The sequence below is a fragment of the Notolabrus celidotus genome, chromosome 17 (genome assembly GCF_009762535.1).
Source record: "Notolabrus celidotus isolate fNotCel1 chromosome 17, fNotCel1.pri, whole genome shotgun sequence".
Taxonomy (NCBI): Eukaryota; Metazoa; Chordata; class Actinopteri; order Labriformes; family Labridae; genus Notolabrus; species Notolabrus celidotus.
In genome coordinates, this window is record NC_048288.1 from 17,541,110 (window position 1) to 17,556,535 (window position 15,426).

General features: G+C 41.1%; 1 protein-coding gene across 1 annotated transcript in view; it reads right to left on the minus strand.

Moving 5' to 3' along the window:
* Positions 1-1,055: 1,055 nt before the first annotated feature.
* The window catches only part of LOC117828620, a 92,147-nt gene continuing 77,776 nt past the window's right edge, over positions 1,056-15,426 (minus strand). The window contains exons 6-9 of the mRNA XM_034705801.1: positions 7,768-7,912; positions 7,329-7,462; positions 5,610-5,818; positions 1,056-2,433 (exon numbers count right to left, since the gene is read on the minus strand). Of these exons, the coding sequence (XP_034561692.1) occupies positions 1,293-2,433; positions 5,610-5,818; positions 7,329-7,462; positions 7,768-7,912 (1,629 nt within the window). The 3' untranslated portion in view covers positions 1,056-1,292. The remainder of the gene's footprint in view (positions 2,434-5,609; positions 5,819-7,328; positions 7,463-7,767; positions 7,913-15,426) is intronic.

Here is a 15,426-nt window from a genome sequence, read left to right on the forward strand (position 1 = left end):
CTCTTTTTTATTTTTGAAGCCTCAAAACACCATTGACAAAAACTGTAATCCATCTTGCAGAACACATGAGCTGTTGGTCTACTGCTGCTTTGGATGCTTATGTATTATTTGTGAAATTTGTTGCTTTAAATGTTATACTCTTAAAACAACATCTAAAGTAAAGTAGAGTAAACAACTGAGGCAGCAGTGGACCAGCAACTAATTTATTCTTCTTGGTGAAATCAAAAACTCTTGTCAAACAAAAGCAAGTATTAAAAGAGACATTTTTTGAACAGGCGTATTTCACTCTAAAGGATTATGCAACCAACAGAGTCATTATCATGGCCGTAAGCTGCAGCAGGTCACTGCAGCAATTCCAATGCCTCAAGTCATTTATAGCTCAACATACGTTAAAGTCAGTCTGATAATGAACCATCAGAATGACTCTGAAGTGGACACAGTGTTGCTCTGATAAAAACAGAGGATTGTCATGTTTTCTCTTGGAAAATGAAAGACAGATTTTCTGCAGCTTCAGACATTAAAGTACTTGAATATGGGGATCATGCATGTTTCCAAAACTGACCCTGGTAACAAAATGATGCCACTTAGACCAAACCATTTTTACTAAATTTGATTGTTTCAAGCTTCTGCAAACTAATTTGATGCTATTTTAAATGCATAAAAACCAGGAGCCCACTTAGAAATCTCAGAGCAGTGATGAAAAAGGGATATTTTTTACAGTTAAAGCATTAAAACATGGAGAACCACAATAAAGGCAGATTATCCTTCAGATGACCCTCCTAACTTTTATCACTAACTCGCTCCCATGATCAGACATTTCTCTCAATAAATCCAGCAGTAGGTGTGAGCGTCTCCTGTGAACATTTTCAAAAATAGTCTTTTTTTTTTTTATACAGCAAATTCTTCCCAGAAAGCCAGGTGAGCACATCACAAACAACAAAATGAAACTGTGTCTCTACACATAATTCGTCTCATTGTCACTAAAATCCAAAAGTGCTTGGAACCAACTACAAAAAAAAAGTACTCTTTAAAAACAAAATCATCTCTCCATAAACTGGATTCAAAGTTTTATTTGTGATTGTCACGACACTGACGCTAAACCTGAGCCTGTTTGTTACCTCTTCATCAGCAGAGGAAGTGATCTGAATGTTGACATCCTAGGAATCCTTGTGAGTAAAGTTTGTCTGTTTGTGATGCTGGTGCCTGTGGTGCACTGAAAGTAATGCACACTGACTGTTTGCGATGTGTGTGTGTGTGTGTTTGAGATGTTTAAAATCATCAGCTGATCTCTCTTACGGCATGTAAATGTAGGGGCTGGACTTGTGGTGTCCTGTGCTCATCACACACGGCATAACGTTCCTCTGACCGACCATCATGGCCTGGCCGATGTCGTGAGTGTTCTCGGACCACGGCGGGGAGTCCATGGGCTCCCGCTTGATTGAGTGGATCAGCCCATGACCTTTGAACTCATAAGTGCCATGCTTGTTGTAGTCTGGGTGCATGTAGGCCTTGTGGGGGTCCTGCTGATAAAGGTGTGAGTCCATGAGGTTGACGGGTTGGTTGCTGCATAGAGAGTCTGAGTGAGAGAGTCTCTGAGGACTGAACTGGTTGTTGTTGTCGTTGTTGTTGCCCAAGTCTTTGTCACATTTCAACAGACGGCCGCTTGTGTTGCCACCATTGTTGACGGCATAGTTCTGATAGTTGCCGTTGTTGTACGATGGGCTGATTCCTGCCTTCCCTCGCTGGCAGGGCGAGTACTGAGTGTCGTAGTATTCTGCCTCAGATTTGAGATGGAGGCCTGAGGTGTGGTCGTAGATCCCATTGGCATAGCGGCGGTCGATAGAGTCTGGGTCACGACCAGCCCAGGGTTGCCCGTATGCATCACAGCCGTTCTCAGAGTCGGAGTCGTGCTCCACCTTGATGGGCGGCATTAGATGGCCTTCGTAGCATTCCCCATATCCATTCTCACTCTTCACCAGGTCCACGCAGTACGCATCAGGGTCTGAGGGGAGCTGGACGTTTCCGTAGAGCTTAGAGACGAACACCTCGCCTCCTCGGCCGCTGTGACAGCCTGGAGATAGGCGGTATGGCTTACCATAAGGGCCAACTTTATTCAGGCGGTTTTGAGGGTTGTAGCCGACGCCCTGACCTCCTCTGATTGGACCTGAGTTTGGACGCAGAGGCCAGCCACCGCCCAGACCTGGACTCACAACTTTATGTGGACCCATTGAGGACTTGCAGTAGTTGAGTGGCTCCTCCTGGTTGTAGTAGCCGTCAGAGCGATACTTGAGGTTGTCTTTGGAGAGTGGGGTCCAGGGTGTGTGGTGACCTCGCTGATTGACACCAGGGGTAGGACAGGAGAGGAGGAGGGGGTCTGTGATGTCTCCCATCCCTCCGCTGAAGGAGTGTCTGCGGAGATGCTCCCCTCGCTCTCTGTTGTGAGGGGGAGAAGAAAGATGAGAGTGAGATCATTAGGAAACAGATCAGTCAGTGCAGATTATACAAAGTTTGTGTCGTCCTCTGGGACATGTAAGAGGAGGTGGTCTCTTTGAGGACGGGAATGTCCACAGACTGAATGTTTTCCTGCTGATTGATGACTCAGAGCTCAAGCATCTACGTATGTTTGGTTCATTTAAGTTCAAGAGAGCATTGTTCCAAAAGTGACTCATCTTTTCCAAAGCCTGGACCCAGAGATCAATGACGGCCAGAGCTCTGCGTTTAAAGGCAGAACAATGCCGTACATTCTCATTTCCTCTTAAAACTCTGCAGTCACTAACATCTAATGTGTTTAACCCTTCTTCTTTTTAAAATAATGTGGTAATCTCTTTAAATTGTTTTTTCTGATCTCCTGATTTTGGTGGATTAATTTACCATCTGTTCTCCAGACGCTTCAAATGATTGTTTTCTTTACTGAATGTTATTCCCTCTGTTGTAACGCACAATGTAGCACCATGGTATGAATGTGTTCTTTTTTATCTCCTTAAAACATTTCATTTTAATTTTATTTCATTCTGTTTTGTTTTCATGTGGTCTGATTCATTTTTTTAGTGATTGGGTTTTATGGCTAATGCTTTTTAAATTGTACTTTACTGCTTAGTTTCTTGAAGTAAGCCAATAAAGAACATTTTTTTATGATGTTTGAAGATTTTTTTCAATAAAAATGATGTCTAAACACGGCAAAACCGTATTTTTCAACGTGACTCCTACTTTTATTGAGGTTCTCAAGCTTTGGCGTTTATATTATTGGATATGGTTGCAATAACAGATCTTTATTTTGCACTTTTTGACTGTCTTTTGCTTCTACATGTATCTGACTTTAAATCATTAAACTATGGATCAAGTTGTGATGATGTGGTTAGAGTTGCTTCAGGTAGAATAATACATTTCACATTTTTTATATATACTGGAGGCATTGTGTGGTCACTCCAAGAGATCTGTGCCAGGCAAAGATTTTATTTATGGAGAATAATGATGATATGACAGAGGATTAGGGCCGCCTATAGAAAGAAAAACTGTGATTTCCAGTATAAGGTTATAATTTCACGAGTACATGTTTTCAGTTTACAAGAATAAAGTTGTAACTTTATGTTTTGACTATTCTTAAAGTTGTAGGTTGTAAATTTAGGAGACTCACTTATATTATTTCAAGACTACAGTCCGAATTTACAAGAGAAAAGTTGTAAACTTACAATAACAAAGTCATAACACAGGAAACAAGTTGTAAATTTACAAGAAAAGGTTTTGATATGCAACTAGGCATGAGAATAAAGACATACATTTACATGAAAATGATATTAGAATTAGGTCTTCAGAGGACAAATGAGTAAATGTAGGAGGATGAATTCTTGATAATGAAAGACTAAAGTTGAAATTCACAAGAATAAAGTTTTACATACATTATGCATTTAGGATAATGATGTCATAACGTAACAAAGTTGTGCTTTTACAAGATCAAGTTGTATTTTGAGAACAAAATTGAAAATACACACAAATAATTTTTTCATTTTATGAGAAAAAAGTTACATTTTGAAGAGAGTTCAGTCGTAGTGTTACGAGAACAGTGGTAATTATCATGAGAATAAAATCTTAAGAGAAAAAAATGTCGATTCAGAGGAACTAAGTCATACATCAGCACTGCAGTGTGATAAATATCAGGACTCTGAAAAGATTGTGCAAGGAACTGATTCATACAAATAATTATTTGTGAAATGTATACTGAAGTTTAACTTCACAATATACTCCATGTTCCTCCTTTTGGTGCATATAACTGGCTGCTCCTCTAATATTCCCTTTAAAATAACACACAGGCTAAAATCCTGAGTTTATTCCAGTAACATCTTGGCTTTGTTCTCATTAGTGACAGTTTTCTTCTTTTCGAGGGGAATAGGAAACTTTGAGTACAACTGAAGCTTGTGTGCAACCAGTGGAGAGTTAAAATGTTCTGATCTATGGGTCTATGTATCTTCAGTTAGGTCAGTTCAGGATATAAAGTAATTTAAGCCAGGTGTAAAAAACTGCACAACAACATCTCTTGGTAGATCCTGTTTTCACACAGGAGGTACTTTGTGTCTTTTCTGCAGCAGAACATACAAAAATACATACAGGCTTCAAGTTTCAGCTATCTCTTGTTGCATCCCATGAACAACTTGGGTCCTATAATTATGGCATATGCTGCAATCCTTTCTGTTAAATCATGTGCCATCTTTACTGTACATGGCCGTGATTTTACTGAAGGTGAAACCTGACAGACCTGCACTCTATGATCTGTATTTTTCTACAGAAAAAAACACGATCCATGCTGTCTTGCATGATGCAGAGTGAACAGCAGAGGGGGTGGTTGGTCTCTGCTCCCTGACTGCAGCTCAGCTCCTGAACCCGCTGTCAGCCTGTCACTGATGCATGAAGCACAGAAGGACCTTTTCCAGGCCCAGACATATATTTGCTCCTAATAGACCACAGGTGAGACGTCCAGCACTCGTTTGGTTCTGTGTCAGAGTCCCCTATGTGAGGACAGGCCTGATGTTTGTGTTGCTAACACAAGTCTCAGGGTAAACGCTTGTTTGTTTTATGGATCTGTTGCTGGGGAATAGCTCAGTTTCTTTAGAAAACAAAGCTGAAAATGAATAACTGCAACACTGGAACAGATGCAAAGGCACTTTTTTGGCCATCCAACACAGTTTTTATCGTGTTTTCCTGTGCTCAAAGCAGTCACAGAGTGTGTTTCCACATATAAAATGCATAATACCCAAAGTTAAAATGATGTACTCAAACATTTTGCAGGTACCATAACTATGTACATCATAACTGCAGGCTTTCACAAAACTTTACTGATGATGTAGATGTGTTTTGACCTTTACTTCAAGCTCCCCCATTTCTGTGTGATCTTTGAGGGCAAAAAACAACAACATAACAGGGTGCCAACATGCATCAAACCTCAAACCAGTCTGATGGTGTTTGGACATAAAGTGTGTGTGAAAAAGCTTGACCTTTAATTACAGAGAAGCACCTCTATTAAAGCAATCAGTGGATTCAAAAGTCTGATGTGGTTATTCATCATCCATCTAACTTCAGTTGAAGTTCCTTACTTATGAAGTTTTATTTCTTCTTACCCGCGCTCCAGTGCAGACATCATCCCTCCCGCTCCTCCTTTGGTCTTCCCCCTCATTAACATGTTCTTCATCTTCATCTCAGTGATGGAGGGCAGCAAGAGGGGGACACCTATGCAGAAGAGAGCCAGCTGAGGAGGAACAAGAGCCCCGGAGGCCGACTTCTTTTTCTGACCCTGGAGGAATTTCAGCCGACCCTGGAACTGCATCGTCTGAGAGGGAGGAGAGGAAGAAATTACAGGTTTGAAGATATCTAAGTGTTAATGTCCACATCATGTGCTGGTTAAGTGGTTATATGCCACTTTAATCTCCATTTTCCAGATAAAAATACTGACAAACCACACCTCATTACGAGATGCCATCAGTCAGCTGGGCTTGTTTACATCCTGGTAGTAGAGCATTCCCCCTAAATGCACCACAGAATGCCACAGGGAGTCATTCCTGCCTGTACAACTCCTCCCTCTGATCACTTAACAATATCATGTACTCTGTGCAATAACCATACAATACACCGTGCAATATCCCTGCCACTTTAACATCCTTGTATACTTATATATATCTCCTTCATTCCCAGTGCTTCTGTCCATAGCTAACTCTAACTATTCTGCACTTCTTTACTATTATTTTATTCTAATTTATTTGATCTTTATTTTATTTGTATCTTTATCTTATCTTATTCCTTCTTCTATTAATATCTAACTTTCTTAAATACTCTTTATAAGAGCTCTGTAATGCTCATATTTCCCCGCCCGGTATGAGTAAAGTATTTCTGATTCTGGTTCTGATTCTGATTCTAGCACTACGGCAGTAGCCATTAACCGGAGCTACAGCCCCTGTTAGTGGAGGGTGGCTGCACTAAAGCTTAGACACAACATATTACTAGCATCAGGCCGACCACAATAATAAAAGTATAAATAATTTGTTTAATTGACTATTAATTATGGTGTCTAGTAGCAAGGGTGACCAATCAATATAAGAGTAGCTTTCGTTGAAGTGTTAATAACAAGCTGAGCTGAGATGGTTAACCTAGTCAGTTACAGCTGCTCTAATCTGGTTTTAGCATTAGCTTAAAGCCCTGCTGTGAGTCAGTACAGTCTTATTGTCTCAGTGTGAAGGCTGTTATTTGATATCTTTATGTAACCAAACCAAAAGAGCACCTGAGACGTATTCATTTTAAGTCCAGGACGCTCCTACACTAAGATAAAGTTAGATTTAAATGCGCAGATTCTGATTTTTCTGTCTTTACTACATTGTTTTCAATGAAGCATGAAGAATCTTGGCCATGTGCCTCTATCATGATGTCAGAGAAGTGTCAACCAAAGCTTCTGTTGTGCAGCCAAGGTGAATAGTTGAAAACTCAGATGACCCTGATGAAAAAACCAAGTGTAACCATAACATATTCTTTTTTCTCAATCACCAGGGCCTCCAGTTTTTCCACTGCTCCTCTCCAAACCACTGCAGTCACAGCCATGAGGGATGAACCAGCTGCTGTGTCCAGGCTCCCTCATAATGACTTCCAATGCAACTATAAATAACTGTACACAACTTTCTCTGCACCAGCGGGGTCATAATACTTTTTACAGGCCTTGGCCTTCTCCCAGAGAGCAGGCATGATTACTCTGAGATTTATTCTAATGCATGTTCTGCTCTTTTCTGTTTCTTGTGTATGAGAGCTGAAGTTACTGTTGAGTTCAGTTGGCGCATTCAGCTCAGACCACTCACCAGGAAGCCGGAGGTGCTGTCCAAGAGGCACCGCACTCTGGCAATGAAGCATCTGTTGAGGAAGCAAGAGAGCTCAGGAGAAACTCCCCCGGCCTCCGGAGAGTGGAAGAGGCTGCTTACTACGAAGTCCTCACCTGAGATGTACGAGAAAAGAATGTATGGGGGAAGAGAAAAGATTAGATACGAGGCAAGGTTACAAAGTAAAACATATTTCCCACTTTAACAAGGCTGAGTTGGTAATTAGTTGACAAATTAAATAATAATTCACCCAATTGCTGTATTTACAGACAGTGTGCTGATGATAGACATGCTGTAAACTGACAACTGACAACTTGCTAAAAATACTCAGATTTTTCTACTTGTGCAAAGTTTTGTATGCATCCTATCATTATTGAGAATTGCTGGCAGAACTTGATCATCCCTGCACAATTTTCCCCACCTGTCCCTGCTGGTATCTGGCCGTCCTGGTGTGCTGACGCCCCCTGGTGCTGTGGAGGACACATGGACCAGTGCAGCTGACGTCTGAACTCCTGACGGTCGTCTATGTGGATGTAGTCGAACACGTTCTGGTGCATCACGTCAGTCTGCAGGGGAACATTTAAAGGAATTTGTAGAGGAGATCAGTTGGCCCTATTTCAAGTTTTAGAGCATTACACGTAGAACATGAGAAGCTGACGTGGCCAATGCAACATCATTCATTTTATTTTAGTTCCATGGACTGCAGATATGATACAGAGGAACCTGCAAGACGGAAGTCCCTGGTGAAAGGAGAAATCCTAGAACTGACAACAGAGACTAAAAAACAGCAATGAGGGAGGAATATTAGCTGTGCTTTGTGTTTTCATCCTGACTGTGTTTGCATGAAATCATGCAATTTTAGACTCAATCAGGAGTTCCTGAAGATTTCCAAAGCTAATAAATTGTATGCAAAGACTATAATAAGCGGTATTAGCCACTGTGACGTCACCCTTTGGTTTCTGGACTGCTGTCTTGAACCCCAAAGTTTGTCATTTTCATCCATATAATCTTGTTTTTTTCAGTTATACCTGACCATATTTGGATGACAGGGTGGTTGTGCATTGCTGCACTTCAATCCTGGTCCAGAGGTCGATGTGGTGATTTCAGACATAAGGGTTCCCTTTTTGATCTATTTGAGTCCAAACAGGACCATAATTTAGAAAATGGAAATCATGCTGTATTGAAGAAGACTTGAAATTAGAGATTGAGACCATAAACTCATTAGAAAACTGTTTACTGAGGAAATAACTCAACTGAGAGGTAATTCTTATTTTTAACCAGACTGTGGCAATCTCTGAGTCTGGAAAATGAAGCCAACACTAAAGTGCCAAAACTGCAGTTTTTCAAGTGTCCACTTGAGACTAGCTCCTGAAGTGAGTCAGTCACCATAAAGCCGAATGTTAAAATGTCCAACTTTACAGCAGAAATAAGAATGTTCACAGTAAGGTAAAAAAAACAGCTAGTTTCCATAAATCATTACTCCTTAAACAAATGTCTATTTTATAAACAACTACAGTTAGCTACTACCAGTAATATAATTTCACTAGCAATGTTAACATAGAGCAGTAATAATCAAAAGATTTGTCTGATCATAATAGATATGCTTCATGTGAAAACCTCATTCTGAAAGAAATTTTATTCCACAGCGGAGGGGCTCAGGTTGCATTATTTGTACCCATAGGTTGATTTATTTGATGAGATCCAATTACAAAGCACTGTAACAAGAAATAACATGTTTCTTATTCAGGTAACAGTTTCCTGTGCTATTTTTGGCATTTTATATGAGATCATGAAACAACTCTGTGCATGTCAAAACGCTTTTATTTGGATTAAATACTTGATATACTGTATGTACACGCATGTCCCATTTGGATCATATTGCATGTCAACGCAGCTTTTGTGATTTAAACACTGCTGTTAACCTTCTAATTAGTCTCTGAAAATGATGCAAATGATTTGCTATTGTGTACACTATCAAGCTTTGATGAGTTAGCGTGGCCTCTTGCCACTCTCAAGCTCCTCCCTCAAAGCTGCTCACCTCTTGCCCGAGAAAGCCAACACAGAGAGATGAAAAACGCGGACCTTAAAGTTTCAAATCAGCAGTGCACAAACAGGTGAACGACTTCATGGCTTATTTGATGGCTCATTTCATGCCTCTATTTGTTTAGTCTTTGTTTGAAACCAGTGCACAGCCACAAGATATCCAAAAGAAGGCAGATCCAAGGCCTTTTCACGTCATTTTCTTTATGCTTCAGACTGTCTTTATCATCGTGTTGTTTCTTACACGTGTTAAGCAACTTGACGTTGCATGTTCACAGCATCATCTCTCTCTGACTTTGGACTTTGCTGCCATTAGTGCAGCTGGTAGCTACAGTTTGGAGGAGAGTCCTGTTGTTGCTGCTCAGATACACTCAGCCTGCCTCAGGATTCACAGGGAGCGTGCTAATTTCCTTCATCACACACACACAATGACCTTACTGTACTCACAAAGTCACAGAAACATGAATTTATACATCTAAAGTTGCTATATGCACACATACAGGAGCATTTAGCCAGTACAGTGAGAGTCTTGGGGCAGCTGTAGGGCCAGTGAGGGCAGCTGTGTTTGTCAAACATCGCGTGACACCAGCTCCTGAACAGCGGTCCAGCCCAGCAAACCCTCCCTATCCCTATCCACACAGACACTCAGTCTAACACACACACACATGTATAAAGAGAGTCGGGTTCCAGCCCACTCTCGTCATGCCTCTCTCTCTTTTCCAGCAATAGCTTTGCTTTCTGTCATTCCATGACAGATTCCTCTCTGAAACGTTCAACCTTCTCCTCTTCCCTCTCTCCCTCCTCCCGTGCTCTCTCTCCATAATTTCCACACTGGTGGCACGCGAGGGTTTTTGATCGCCTGCCTCTGAAAACACAATCTGTTCCCACCGTCTTCGGCCTGTGGTTTGGTTCCCTACCGGCAGTCAGGCAGACGGATCGAGTGACTATTGTTTATGTTTCTCGTAAAAAACGCAGAGAGGAAAAGAGGAGGGAAAAATGGAGAATAAGTGATATTTTTGCTGACCTTCAAAGGCTAACAGCCCTGCTAACAAATGGGATCAAAGGCCAGTGGAGGTTTTCTGCTCTTCTGCAGAGCTTTCTTGTGGTGCTGCAGAGTGAAGCTTTTTCTTTTTTGCTCTGTGGTACATTAAGGATAAGTGTCCTTCTGACTACAATTGTGGGCTCAAAATTACGTGACATGTTGTCAAGGCCTTAGGGGCAAACAATGTGACTTAAAAACAACCAATATTTGAAATGCTTTTCAGTAATTGAACATGTGGGAAAGATTAAAGGATTGTTTTTATGACAGTTTTTTTGAAATATAACTTCATATTCTGTTTTATTTTTATGTACGGACAGAAAAGTTTACTGTCAACAACAGGTTCATTTTTAGTTTTCACAAGAGCCACCTCTATTTTTTGCTCTTGGTTCGGAGAACTGACGACTTTCACTAGTACAGAGAAATGATCTGAAGTTGATGTTGTGCATAGAACACCAGCAGTTTCCTGCGATTTGCAAGCTTTTGGACTATTTCAAGTAAGGAGAGCAGTACAGTGTTGGCAGAGTATGGATGCTCCATCATCAGGAATGTGGATAAAGGAATTTCCGGGCTGTATAACTCTGGAAAAACTAACCTACATTGCTGATGGCAAGCGGAAAGACTTTGTTCGGCTCTGGGAACAATACATAAACATCACTGAAGCAAGGAATTTAGTTTCACCCTAGAGGAAACTGTAAAATGTAGGAGAATCTTTATTTTTGTTTATACTCTTAAAGATGTGCATAGACTTTGTGTAATGTGTCAGCCCCTGTCACTGAGGGTATCTTGGATTCATTTTTACACATCAGGAGAAGGAGGAGACATGTCGTCTATCTTTATGCACTGTCTGTGTGCCAAACTTGAACCTTGTAGAGGTAGTCTAAAAACCAATGGGCGAAGTCAAGATGGCTCCATCAACTTCTCTTTTCCATGTGCAACATTCCCATACACCTATCAGAATGTTTTGTTCCAATTAGCAAAGTTAGCATCCCACCCTGCTAAGCTTAAATGGTGAAGATAGAAAATGTTATAACTAAGGCTGTCGCAATATTATCGGTTTGACAATGACTGGTACTGACCAAAGACTGTATAAAATATGGACGTAGTATCCGTGACGTAACCCATCTGTTCATGAGCACTGTTTTGAAGCCAATCGACGGCGGCAGCCATATTGGAAATGCGGAACTCAACCAGGGAAAGTGTGACGTAAAGGGGCGGAGTTTGAGCCTCCTAGCCAACAGCTATGTGTTCCTGACCGGGAGTAAAGTCAGTCATGTCCTTATTTGGACAAAAACTCATAATCTTAATATCTTCTGAACCGTTGCATTAGAAAAAAATTCACCCCCTGTACAGTGTGTGCTGATAGAGAAATTAGCTACTTAGGGCCAAGACATTTTTTGAACCAGGCTGTAAACATGTTTATTAATGCTGCAAAGATCGTCTTTTTCCCATTCATGTCTATGTGGTTTCCGGTGTTTCTGCAGCCAGCCTCAAGCGGATTCTCAATGAACTGCAGTTTACAGCACTTCCGCATGGGCTTCATAGTTTGAGACCAGAGGTTGCCGCTTGGTATTGAAACAATATTGCTATTGTCCTTAAAATAAGCATATGTCAGACCGTGTATCTAATTGGTTCATAGTTTCTGCCACCTGCAACAAAATGGAGGGAAGACGAAGAAGAAGATGCAGCAACAGAAGAAGACTCAGTAATCAGCTGGCTAGCTGGCATTTAGACTTTAGTGCCTGGCTTCTTCTGTAGCACACATCATGACAGAGGAGATGACAGATGAAGGCAGGGTTCTCTACCAACACTCAAATTTTTGGATTTGGTTAAAAGAAGCAGGGCTGTTTGTGGACGTGAATCGCAGTTTTCTTTCAGGTTTCCTTCATTTGGTTGGACATATTGATTTTCCTGCTACCACTCATTTTATGCACAATACGCATTGATTCTCCTTTGTCCATTCTGCCTCCAGTGCCACCCAGCTCATATGCATCTACAATCACACACACAGAGACACACACACACACACACACACACACACACACTGGCAGGATCTCTCAGACCGCTCTGGTTTTCATGTCGATTTCATGGCGCTGGGTTACTGCCCTCGTCTGCTTGTAAGCCAAGTGGGAGAGCTGAAGCGGAAGAATTTTTACCTCAAAGTGTCAGTGTGCAGTATTTTTTGTGTGTGTTTGTGTGTGTGTATCTGAGTGTTTGGGCAGACATGAGGTTAAAGAAGGGATTTGAACAGTAAAAAGCACTTTATTCATGGTTTTGAAGGAGAGGGATGATTTCAGCGCGACAGGACAGGCGAGCCCGTGTTGATATCATCCATAATTAAAGACCGGCTGGTTCAGCCGCCCGAGAGGAAGGAAGCTCAACCGTTGGTGACTTATCAGCGCCCACACACGCACACACACAGACACCCACAGAGTGTGTCTCAGGGTGAAACAGAGGTCTTCACCTTCCTGTGGCCTCTCAGCTGTGACTTAGTGGGTTCACCCTGCCGTCGAGATACAGTTATCAGACAGGCTGAGAGGGAGACTGTTATTGCAGCTCATTAGACGTAAGATGAAAGAGAGTAGAAAAAGAGGGATGGAGGAGAACAGAAAGGATCAGCTGAGGGTGAACTCGCTGAATAATGTCAGAGATCTGAACAACTTGTTGAGTTCAAAACTGACAGGAGGGCTGTGTGAGAGGCTGCAGGGAGGATTTATTAGCTTGACTGAGAAATCAGGAATATATAGAAGCTGCCCACATCACATATGATTAACCTTTTATTGGGGGGGGGGGGGGGGGGGCTGGTGCAGCTCAGTCAGTCTAACAGTTGCCCCTTGTACAAGGAAAAGCCCTTGATGCATCAGCTGAGGGTTTGACTGCTACCTGTGGCTCTTTGGTGCATGCCAACTCTCCCCTCGTCTAATTTCATGTCTCTCCTAAGTTGGCCTATCAAATGAGGGAAAAGGCCTTGAAGAAATTTAAGATAACATTTAATTTAATTTAACAGGTTTGGAGGAGCACTTTATCATCCTCAGACAACTTTCAGTTTCTTCAACCTCTTTCTGAGGTTATCATGAGATGACCATTGCTCTCATGAACCACAGACACCAGAGACTACAGCCTCTTTCAGATATGTAACCCTGAAATGGGGGGAAAATTTCACTTTTATGGGTGAAATTTTGTTTTTTTGCTTTCTGCCCATTTAAACCTTGCAAAACAGATGGTTTCGCAAGTTTCTATATCTGTTTTTAGGGGGATCCATTTTGCAAAGCTAAGGAGAGAGTAGTGGTAGCTACAAGCATCTGTAAACAATGGTGGCCCATGAAGAGATTAGCGGCAGTTTTATGTGCTCTCTTCAGAGGTGTATCGTGAACACGTAGGGGGTTGTTGTTAATGAGGTTCACGTCACATACAAGTGGTAACTGGATTTAAATTTAGTTGAAGCTAACAGTGAACATATGGATGACTGCCTTTCCAGCTTGAATTTTGCAGTTTCCTCCTTGGCAGCAGTCAGAGGTGTCAAGCAACGAAGTACAAATACTTTGTTACCTTACTTAAGTAGAAATTTTGGGTATCTATACTTTACTGGAGTAATTATTTTTCAGCTGACTTTTTAATTCTACTCCTTAATTTCTCACGCAATTATCTGTACTTTTCTACTACTTACATTTTAAAAATAGCCTCATTACTCCTGTTTCACTTTGGCTTGTTTTCATTCCGGCTTGTCATCGTTCAGAAAAACACAAAAAAACAAAAACCTATCCAGATAAAACGCGCCATCCGGATAGCGTGAATTTGATTGTGGTTGGATGAGAAGTATAAATATGATACATTGACATATTAATATAACATTATAGTCATTATGGCCTTTAAACACATGTTTTTTTTGGGAGGTGGGGTAGTGCACTATAGGCCTCTGTGGCGCAGCCTAAGCTCTTGTCCTTAATGACATTTTTTTCCACTTACATTACTTTTACACTTTTACTTGAGTAAAAAGCGTGAGTTGGTACTTCAACTTCTACAGAAGTCTTTTTAAACCCTAATATTAATTCTTCTACTTGAGTAATGAATGTGAATGCTTTTGACACCTCTGGCAGCAGTGCATGCCTACAATGCATATGTTTGTTTGCTCTAATTGGCCCATGGTGAATGTGACAGTTGATTCACCCTCTACAGTTGTATTTTATGAGGTTCCCAAACATTGTCAATGGGCTGTTGGGGTGCCTATCCAGCATGTCAGGTTACACTCACGCAGCTCACCCTGAAAATGTTGTGGAGTTTTGTGGAGTTTTTATGAATGAAGCTTCTTATTTAATGTGTTTAGGTAACAATTGCTAAATTTCTGTTTCATACTATCCAGTAGAATCTATGGCGTTGACTACAGATGTGTTTTTTGCACTTCACTTGACCTCACTTCCCAGAGCTCCAAACACTGTGGCTTCGTAAAATAAGCCAGTTGTTAGTTAGCTCTTCTTATTTTTATTTCTTGATGATATTAACACTGTGTTCTTCACGGGTGTTTGAGGCGACTCCCAAACACTCAACCATGTGTTTTATTTCAGCTTTGCCTAACCGCTTTGGCAGATAAAGTCTTGCTGGGTGATGAAGAACACTAATGTTGTGCTGCATCACTTTAGATTTTGCTAGAGGCAACTCCACAACAAGTTGTAGTTCTGTGGTTTACAGCAAATACAAAAAGATGTGATCAGTAGGTGACAGTAAGTTCTGGAGAATTACTTTTTTTAGATGGTAATCTTCAAGGACGTTAATTTATTTTAAAAACAAACCTTGTTTCTGGAAGTCATCATTTTGACCATGCTGTGCTCACGAGTGTTATCTAGAAACAAAGTGTGTCCTACAAAAAGATTCAGGTAGCTGATTTAGGAAGCTCAAGATAAGCTTCTATTTTTCCTTTTAAGCAAGGTTCTGAATTCAGTTGCAAATTCAACCTCTGTGGTAGTGTTGTAGTACTCGAGGTCGGACTTAATTAAGGTCTCGGTC